The following is a 10486-nucleotide window of genomic DNA, read 5'->3' as shown; positions in this document are numbered from 1 at the left end:
CTTTGTATACCTATTAGCTATTTGTTGCAGACCGCGATTATCATGTACCTACATAAGCTATCTATACTAATATTATAAAGCTGAAGAGTTTGTTTGTTTGCTTAAACGCGCTAATCTCAGAAATTGCTGGTCCAATTTGAAAAATTCAATGTTAGATAGCCCATTTATCGAGGAAGGCTATAGGATATATATTATCCCCGTAATCCTACGGAAACGGGAACCACGCGGGTGAAACCACGCGGCGTCAGCTAGTATTATTGAAGACTAGACTATTACTAGAAACCATGAATTTTATCGGGATGAAAAGTACGCTTTAAGTTGCTCTATAAATTCCTCTGTCTTCCAGTGTACAGCCGGACAAACAGAAAAACAGATAGACAGACAAAAATTTCTAAAAAAAAATATCTTGTATGAAAATGAAAAAACGTTTATTCATTAACTAAAGTTTGCCATTGCAACTTGTATGTAACAAGTTGCAATGTCATGTAAATAAGTAGCTGTATGCACACAGTTATTTCGAAATCACACACAGACACTTCAATTTCATTTATATGACGTATTGATTATCTACTAATCATTATACTAGCACGTGCTCCATTGGTATCGTTATCTTGGCTCGCTACATACAACTCTTTTTAATATTGAAAAACATAACCTCAACGTAAGAACCGGAAAAGTGTGAGTCGAACTCGCCCAGTCGACGGTTCCGTACAAATCATCCTTCGTCATACATAGGTACATCCAAAAATTATGAGTACATCAAAAAAATATTTAAAAAAAACGGTTTAAGCTTGTGTCTATGAAGCCCTTTCTTACGATACATGACACAACCTTATTCAAAATTTAGGCCGCCGTTCTATAAAAATTAAAAACCATGTTTTTTTAGGATTTCATTACAAATGTAGCTTCTAGATTTTTCTCTATACTTGTAGGTAGTGCCTACCTACTTTTCTTTTCATATAACACGCCTTGAATTTCTAATTCGTTTACAACCCTTGTTTAAAACAGGACATCGAATTAACCAAATAAAATTTTACGTTAATACACAATATATAATACAAAATTATTGTATTAACGTAAAATGCATTGAAATGTAAAAGTATGCGTTTAATACCTTAATTTTTAATTTGTTTGTATATACATAGATGAGATGATGATTGGTATATAGATAGAATGAGCAGTCATTTGCCAAAATGCCAGATTTCAAAGTTAAGCCATTATTTAATTTTATCGTTTCCTGAACTACAGAGAAAATAAAAGTCGGGTCTTTTAAAAATTTAGTAAAAGAAATAAAATGCCAGAAGAAAGTGGATTGTTTCTTATAAGGATTTTTTTTTTATTCTTTATAAGTTAGCCCTTGACTACAATTTCACCTGATGGTAAGTGATGATGCAGTCCAAGATGGAAGCGGGCTAACTTGTTAGGAGGAGGATGAAAATCCACACCCCTTTCGTACACCGCATCGTACCGGAACGCTAAATCGCTTGGCGGTACGTCTTTGCCGGTAGGGTGGAAACTAGCCACGGCCGAAACCTCCCACCAGGCAGACCTGGACAAATTAAGATTAACCGCGCATACCACTGCGCCACGGAGGCCGTCAAATCTATTCTTCTCTATTCTTTACGTAAAAGAAACCTGTATGCTTTAGTACGAAACCTTGCAACATTTCATCACGTCGATAGCTCAGTTAATAGTCTTAAAAAACTTAGAATTTAAGGATTTTGCGGATTTCTAATTCTATTTTTTATTGAGTTATTATATTATAGATCAGTGGGGATTTGTTTGGGTTGTTTTTAAGTTGTTATACCGTTTCCGTTCGCTCAGTGTTATTGACGTGTGTACGCATTTAATTAGACGCTATGGAAAAATATCTCGGCAAGAAATACAAGTTAAAAACATCGGAAAACTTTGAGGAATACTTAAAATTTATTGGTGAGTGAAGTGAAGGTTATTTATTGATTAGTATATAGATTATTTTATCATACTTGGCTTATTCATTATCTTTGACGACATTATACGAATTTGAGATTCTATGTAAAAATGTCATCCGGTGCTTAGTGGTGCATATCACACAGTGGGTAAATGACATTTTGTCAATTTCGTTAAGCAAAAGGCTTGTTTGAGGGCCTTATGTGGCTTGCACACGCTTGACTCATGTAGACCTTTGTTTAAAAGGTTCAATGTTCTCCCTCTGCCTTGTTTGTATATATTAGAAATATTATTACTAGTTAAAAGATATCCTAAATATTTTAAAAGTTACAATGAGTTAAGTGATGTCAGGCGAAGAAGAAAAGATAAGCTAATAATGCCACCAAAAAGGCTTGACATGTTCGCTAAGAGTGTACATTGTAGTGCAATTTCAATATATAACAAACTACCAGATATCTATAAGATTGACAATGTAAATAGTTTCAAGAGTAAGGTTTCTAAAATGCTTATGGATAAATGTTTCTATAACTTAAATGAGTATTTAAATTACAAATTTTAATGATATTCTTTTTTTTTTTTTTTTTGACGTATGATAAATATTTTGACATAATTTTAATTGACATGTGTGTTTGACATAATTTTAATTGACATTTTAACATTTCACTGGTAATAATTACTTGACTTTGCACTAAATTTAACAAGGTTTAATAATTTTGACAGTATATATTATGACTATTATTTTATTTTATCTGTCACAGTAGTTTTGAGTTAAATTTGTCATAATCATTGAATCTTAAAATGTTAAATTGTATAAGCTATTACATATGTTTTCTTTTTTTTATTTGTTTGCTTTTAAATTAGGATTATACATAGTCTATTAAAATTTTTCATACACCAAATTATTATGGTAGAGAGTATCAGGGTCTTATTATATTTAAGTAATCTTTGTAAACCTGCTTTCTGATGAATAAATAAATTATTATTATTATTATTATTATTCATTTTATGCTTATTTTAATACGTTGATAACAAAGACCAAAATAGAGAAAGGCTAGCAGATAGGTATTTGTTTAAACGGGGAGATATAGACGAATCTGCGAAAGGTGCTATTCAGACATATAGTTTTAAGTACAAAATGTCCAAATTGTAATTATTATGCTTAAACTTAGAAGACGTGTTAATATCAGTCTTCAGTTCCATTCTCCATTAACTTTTAAGACAGACATTTATAATCATCATCAATAAAGTTAAAGTGTTTGTCATTATCAACAGCCTGTATCCATTCACTGCTGGACATAGATAGGCCTTTCCGAGAGCGAGCCACCACACACGATCCTCCGCCTTCCTCATCCAGCCGCTTTCCACTACCTTCTTGATGTCGTCGGACCATCTAGCTCAGGGGTCACCAATTAGTTTCGCTGGGGATCCATTTTAAGAAATGATATGACCTTCGCGGTCCACACATTATAATAAAAACAAACTTATCTATCAGAAAAGTGATATTTTTTGTTGCTGATATCTGTCTGACGTTTGGAGTGAAATTGGTGCAAGCTTTTGACCTTAAATCCTGGAGATGTTCATCAGTAAGTCGAGATCGAAATTTATACTGCGGGAGACGTAAGTTTTCGGTCCGCACACAATGAGACGGCGGTCCGGATGAGGACTGCGGTCCGCCATTTGGTGACCCCTGACCTAGCTGGAGAGCGTTCTACACTGCGCTTGCTGATATGTGGTCTCTACTCCAGAACACGTCTGCCCCAGCGGTCATCTGTTCTGTGACAGATATGGCCCGCCCACTGCCACTTCAGTTGGCTAATCCTTTGGGCTACGTCGATTATTTTCGTTCAAGTGATATAATAAGTGTCTTCAAAATATCGAAAAGTTAAAGAGTTTTCTCAGGTGCTTACAGCTTACACGATACTAAAACATAAACAAACTTTTTTTTAAATTTTCGTTGGTTTGTCTGTCTTTTTGTGCGGGTTAATCTTTGCGGGTTTCTGGATTTTAATGGGACTTTCACTGGAAGACAGACAAAAGACAGAAGATAGGTAGAAGACAGAGGTGATTAATGAGTAAGATATAGGATACTTTTTATCCCGAAAAAAAATCATAGTTCCCGCGGGTTTAAAAAAAGAATTTCACATGTACGAAATAACTTCGTACGACGTAGTTCTAGCAGTTTCAATGTATGTTATCCGCATATTAAATATAGTAATACTTATAGTTAACCTACCTGCTAATTGTCTTCATTTCCACCATCCTAGTACGATTACTCACAATACAAACAGGTGTAGTTACGTAATGGAAACGCATTATATCGTAAAGAATTCAATTACTTGCACTTGCTAACCTTGTTCACATGACTGCGTTTGGTTTCCACATTAGTTGCATGTGTAAAGCGATCTTATAATATCTTTATTGAGAAAGAATACATACAATAAGGAACTTAAGCTAACTTATCCTAATAACTATACAAGTCATGCCCACGTGGAATGGTGGCAAGAATACTGGCTGCATTTCCGCGCTGGACAGTCAGGTTGATCCTTTGCGCAAAAAATGAGCCAGCCTTTCTGTCACCAGTCGAGGCAACTAGTCGCGGTGAAATAATTCGGTTATATTTTTTGGCACTGCGACTCCATGGCAAAAGGTACAAATATGTAACTCTCTGTCAGAGAGGCATACTTTACCTACCGGTTTCAGCTTTTTCTGCTGCGGCTCCCGGTCTTGATTCTGTCTCCCTGATATGATAATGTCTTTGTCATTTTAATGATATCTTAATAAATGAGATTCGGTTTGTTTTTTTTCAAACAAAAGTATTTTGTATTTCTTATGTTGCAACTGTAACAGTCGCTATTAGTGCGAGTAGCTTACTCCTTCCTTACTCTGTGTTTATTAATACCTAATGTAGAATAAAGGTAACCTTACTCTAACCTCTGTATAGATAATACCAGTCCCCCCCCCCCTCCGCCCAGCTAAGTCATGATAATTAAAATAAGAAATCCGAGGGATTCCGTTTTATACAGAACAATTGGAAGCATAAAGCTGCTTATACGTCAACCTATAAAAACATTTTATGCATTTACTTAATTTATAAAAAATATAGGTATATATAATTTATAATCGTAAGCACCTACATAATCATCGTCTTTGTATTTCCTCAGTAGCATACAAACATCTTAATAATGTTTAAGTGTCTTCGATTACGATATGAGTATCATTAAACACCTTTGGTTTACATTATACAGATTATCATAATTACCTCTATGATTGCTTAGAGACGACTACATAAATGCTTGTATGTAGAAGTCGAATCAGAAGTACCACCTTCACCTATTTGTTTATTTGATGGAAAGTGTTTTAATTATGATATAAGTGCGGTAATTGAAAATTACAGCCGAGGCGATATTGCAGCTCGAGCCAAAGTGAGAGCTATAGTAAGGAAGTAGAGGCTGTAATTATCAAAGCGCACGTATGTCATACGATGTTTTATAACACATTTGCGAGGAAACACACTTTGAACACACTTTTTGAAAATGAATTTGCATCTTGACATTGATGACATTTTGATACGCTTGTCATTTTTTCACAGATAAATAACTGCGCACACCAGAGTTTGATTTTTTTTAGACAAATGCACCAAAAACAGTCAGTATTACTAATAAACTAAATTAATATTTTTGTTTTAGATAAATGGATGACATTAATTGTCAAAATTATTAAAATTAAAGAATTAAATGTTTTTTTATTATATTTTATCTCACAAAGTTAATTTTTTTCATAAAATGTTGAGCAATTTTCTGACATAAAAACTCTTTGCCAAGATTTAAAAAAGTACCGTTCATTTTTAGACGGATGATAAAGGTTTTATATTTACGGCACATGTGCGTAATGAGATACATTACGATATTGAAATTGGTGAAATAAGCGATACTTTACGAGCAAATGTGTTACAAAAAAAAATTAAATGTTTTAACTTATTACACTAAGATTTAAAATATATTGCAGAATTTTTTTAGACAACCTGCTCGAAATTTATCGCTTAATAGTATTAAAAATCAAAAATTTCGTTGAAAAACCAGAGTACTGATAACTTCAGTACTTCCCAGGAGCTTTCTTATGTTACTTATCAAACGTGACCCATTTATTATCAATTTTGATTACAGAGGTGGGGCTGATATCGAGGAAGTTGGTCCAAGCGTTGTCACCCGAATGTGTTATCACAAGAAACCAAGATGGCTCCTACTCTTTGACAATGACGACGCCGATTCGAAAAGTTGTAATCACCTTCAAAATTGGTGAAGAGTTTAATGAACAAAGACCTGATGGAGTTGAGGTAAGAGAAATTCATCATGTCAGCCGATGGACGTCCACTGCAGGACATATTGTAGGGAATTCTAAACATCACGATACTAAGCCACCTACATCCAGCAAATACCTGCGACTCGCTTGATGTCGTCAGTCCACCTGGCAGGGGGTCGACTAACACTGCGCTTTCTAGTGCGGGATCGCCATTCCAGCACCTTGGGACCCCAACGGCAATCGGCTCTTCAAACTATGTGCTCCGCCCATTGCCACTTCAGCTTCGCGACACGTACGAGAAATTAAATAAGAAAAATAGGTGAGAAAAACGTTTTTTGTGGCAAATGATTGGTCCCCTTCCCGCGAGAATACGGGGATAATTTATTTAGCCTTTGACACTCACGAATGACGTGGTTTTCTAGTGGTAAAATATTATTAAAAAAATTTCAAAATCGGTTCTGTAGACAAACTTAGAAAAGTAATAAAATTCGTCTCTTATAATATTAAGATAGAGTTACAGATTATTTAGAATGCTAATCATTAGTGAAATAATAATCCTGATTAAAATTATAAATGCGAAAGTATGTACTGTAACCTTTTCAAGGTTAAGCCGATTTAGATGAATCTTGGTATACATGATATATTTTTGGTATACAGTGGACCTTTGGATATAGCTAAATCCATGGTTCCTGCGGGATTTGTGAAAAATAGTAATTCACGCGAACGGAGTCGCGGACATCTACTAATCATCATTATCAACCCATATTCGGCTCTGCTGAGCTCGAGTCTCCTATTCACGCTGGCCCAATGCGGATTGGTAGACTTCACACACGGAGAGAATTAAGAAATTTCTCTGGTATGCAGGTTTCCTCACGATGTTTTTCCTTCACCGTTTGAGACACGTGATATTTAAATTCGTAAAATGCACACAACTGAATAGTTGGAGGTGCATGCCCCGCACTGGCTTCGCACCCACACCCTCCGGAATCGCAGGCAGAGGTTATATCCACTGGGCTATCACAGCTCATCTACTAATAATCTATACTTAATATTATAAAGCTGAAGAGTTTGTTTGTTTGTTTGATTGAACGCGCTAATCTCAGGAACTACTGGTCCGATTTGAAAAATTCTTTCAGTGTTAGATAACCCATTTATCGAGGAAGGCTATAGGCTCTACATTATCCCTGTATTCCTACGGGAACGGGAACTACGCGGGTAAAACCGCGCGGCGTCAGCTATTGTCATAATAAAGTGATTTTTTTAAATATTCACCTATATTATTTCAGGTGAAATCAGTAATGCGTATGGACGGCAGCTCTCTTATTCAAATTCAAATAGAAGATAATGGTAGAAAATCAACACACATCAGAGAATTTTCCGATAAAACACTGACTGTGGTAAGAAACATTTCTTTAATACTTATTAATACACGCGCCACGCACAGTGTAGGGTTCCGTAGATTAAATAAGCACTTACACCCTTATAATTCACCAAAAATCGAAAGTGATATCCCACACAATGGGTTATACGAGAAAAAAAACATCATTATTATACATATCCATGCCAAATTTTAGCTTTCTAGTTTTAACAGACTGAATTATCATAACAACAAATTTATCTTTTTTATTAACAACTGAATTAGTATGAAATTTTCGATTTCCAATTACGTTTTTGTAGTTGTTATAGTTTTCCTTGTAATTTCATAATATATCATACTTTCGTGATTTTTTTCACGTATCCATAGACAACCATTTAGCCGGTAGAGGGTGGGAACACTAGACACTAACAAAAATTAGGTCTTAAAAGCTTAATATTTTACAAACGGATCACTAAATCGAAATGAATTGATAGAAGACACTCTCACACATCTTTCAAAAAACTACCCAACAATAGGGGAGGATTTACGACTTTTTTTACATTTTTAATGTAACTCATACAACATACATATTCATGCTAATTTACAGCTTTCTAGTAGTAAAACTCTAGTCTTGGTCTTAGTCTCTTCGCTAAGACGCGGACAGACGGACAAAAAGACGTAGCGAAACTACAAGGGTTCCTTGTGGACGTTTACTTAACCATAAAAACGGAGGACATTTCCAAAATTATAGTGCAAATATTGTAATAACTCTATCTGAATACTTACGATTAAATACATTTTTATGAAGGCAGTAAATTTATTTATTTGAATTGTTTAAAAGTTTGGACACAAGCGTTTTTTTTTAATTTATTTTATTGTTTTTTTTTTTATTTGCAAGGCGATTTCAGTCTCTACTTTCAGTATCTAAACTATTGTCTTGCCCTCTTTCTCTGTAGCCATTTGCACTAAGTTGATATAATTTCTTCAATTAAATTAATCTTTTATAATCTACATCCACGAGGAATAAAATAATATTGTTGTTTGCTTATTTATTTTGTTTGCTTATTAAATTATTTTCTTTTTTCAGACAACAACCGCTGATGGTTGGGATGGAAGATGTATACGGATATACGAATTAGTTGAATAGATATAGCCGACACCTGATTAATATAATTAATTACTCGTACTGTGATTTGAATTAATATAATATAAAGTAGAGTTTTGTAGTGAAACATATTTTTTTATTTTAATAAACATGCCTAATTATATTTTGTGATTGTTTTCATAGTCTTGAGCAATCAATCATGTTTACCCTCAGACCAATAAAGTTTACCTAATAAAGATGAATATTTTTTAGAAGGCTTTTTGGCTAATCATTAAAATTACAAAAAGAAATATCGGACCAGGCCAAAAAATACCACTGAATATCTACATAATAGGTAATACATGCAATGCATAGATACATTTGAGTAATGTGTTACCTAAATAATATTTAAAGCCTTGCCAATTTAATCACTATAACGTTATCCGAACATAATGTATAAAGTAACGAATAACGTTGGCCAGTTTAATGGTTATTAATGATTTTTGATTTGATGAATTCAATTCCTTATAGTCAGGGATCCCTAGAACATTTTGTACAACTGATTATACGAGAATAACTATTAACTAATCAACAGTAAAAAAAAACTCCCAACTTGTATCAAAAACGAGGATAATAAAAGTTGTTACTAACCAGCTGTTTTTTTACTGTTGCTTAATTAATTTAACAGCCACAATGTCGTACAAATTGCCTAGTACATTAACTCCTTCCGACGCTCATAAAATTTTACTTCCTGGTAACTCGGCTAGCTACCAGAATCAAGAATTTTCGCAAATAAAAAAATTGATCGTCTCATAGAGATTAAGCTACTCACGAATAAACTTGATAGTAATCAGTTGTAAAAAATGTTCTGCGGATCCCGGACCATTATTCATGCTGTGTACTGAAAGTTTTAAACTTTATTTCACTACACTACAACACTACACAACTGATAATACCCTGGGATAATCTCATAAGCACCGCCTTCAAACTGATCAGTAGGTAGAATTTAATACGAAGTTATTTTTCGCTTTTTAGTTTAGTCGGTACGTTTTATGTTTTTGAAGTTGGTTGAATTTTTTTATATTAATTTTTTTTATTTATCAATTTTTAGTGTAATCATACTTTGAATAGATTTAGATGTAGACAAGTAAAATTCCCCCAAGTTATGTTACTCTGTGTAGTCGTGTTAAAACCCCAAATGACAGTCACAACCTATATCTAGGTGAAATGTCCTCATCAATACAAATTAATCAAGCCCAATCACAAGATAGCTACTGTTCACCACTCAAAAGGTTTGTAGCTAGGCGGGGCTCTTACGATATTTGAAAGTTCCCCTCGATTTCTCCAGGATCCCATCATCACATCCTGACATGATGAAAATAGGACCACCTCAGGAGTATATCCTTTCGAACTTCCTCCTCCTCCATTTTTTGAAGTCGGTTAAAAATGAACCATATACATCTTAATTTAACCAATGTAATAAAAATTATTCTTTTTAGATCGGTTAGGTAGTTAAAGAAAAATAATTGATAATAAAATACAAAATGATAAGTCGGAAAGATAAAAATGTAATCTCAAAATCAAACTTGTAAGCATGACTGTCGGTCATTAAATCCCGAAAGGTAGGTTATTCCAACAAATTATCAAGATATTATTAAATAAAATTGTAAGCTAATTTGAGTGTTTGCTTGTACTAAATTGATAAAAATATAAGGTGTGCTACCTAATAATAATCTATATCTAATAATAGTCGAACGAAAGTAACCGACATAGCTCTCAGGGCTAGTTTTGTTTTTTTTTCTTGTTGAGTAAGAGCC

General features: G+C 33.9%; 1 protein-coding gene across 1 annotated transcript; it reads left to right on the top strand.

Moving 5' to 3' along the window:
- Positions 1 to 1683: 1683 nt before the first annotated feature.
- LOC112053125 (fatty acid-binding protein, muscle-like) lies at positions 1684 to 8817 on the top strand. Its single transcript, XM_024092424.2, has 4 exons — positions 1684 to 1932; positions 6093 to 6262; positions 7515 to 7625; positions 8673 to 8817. The coding sequence occupies exons 1-4, from the start codon at positions 1860 to 1862 to the stop codon at positions 8730 to 8732; spliced, it is 414 nt and encodes a 137-aa protein (XP_023948192.2). The 5' UTR covers positions 1684 to 1859; the 3' UTR covers positions 8733 to 8817.
- Positions 8818 to 10486: the final 1669 nt, after the last annotated feature.

Source organism: Bicyclus anynana, chromosome 8 (genome assembly GCF_947172395.1).
Source record: "Bicyclus anynana chromosome 8, ilBicAnyn1.1, whole genome shotgun sequence".
Taxonomy (NCBI): domain Eukaryota; kingdom Metazoa; phylum Arthropoda; class Insecta; order Lepidoptera; family Nymphalidae; genus Bicyclus; species Bicyclus anynana.
The sequence above is the reverse complement of the archived record's forward strand: the minus strand, read 5'-3'. Positions and strand labels throughout refer to the sequence as shown.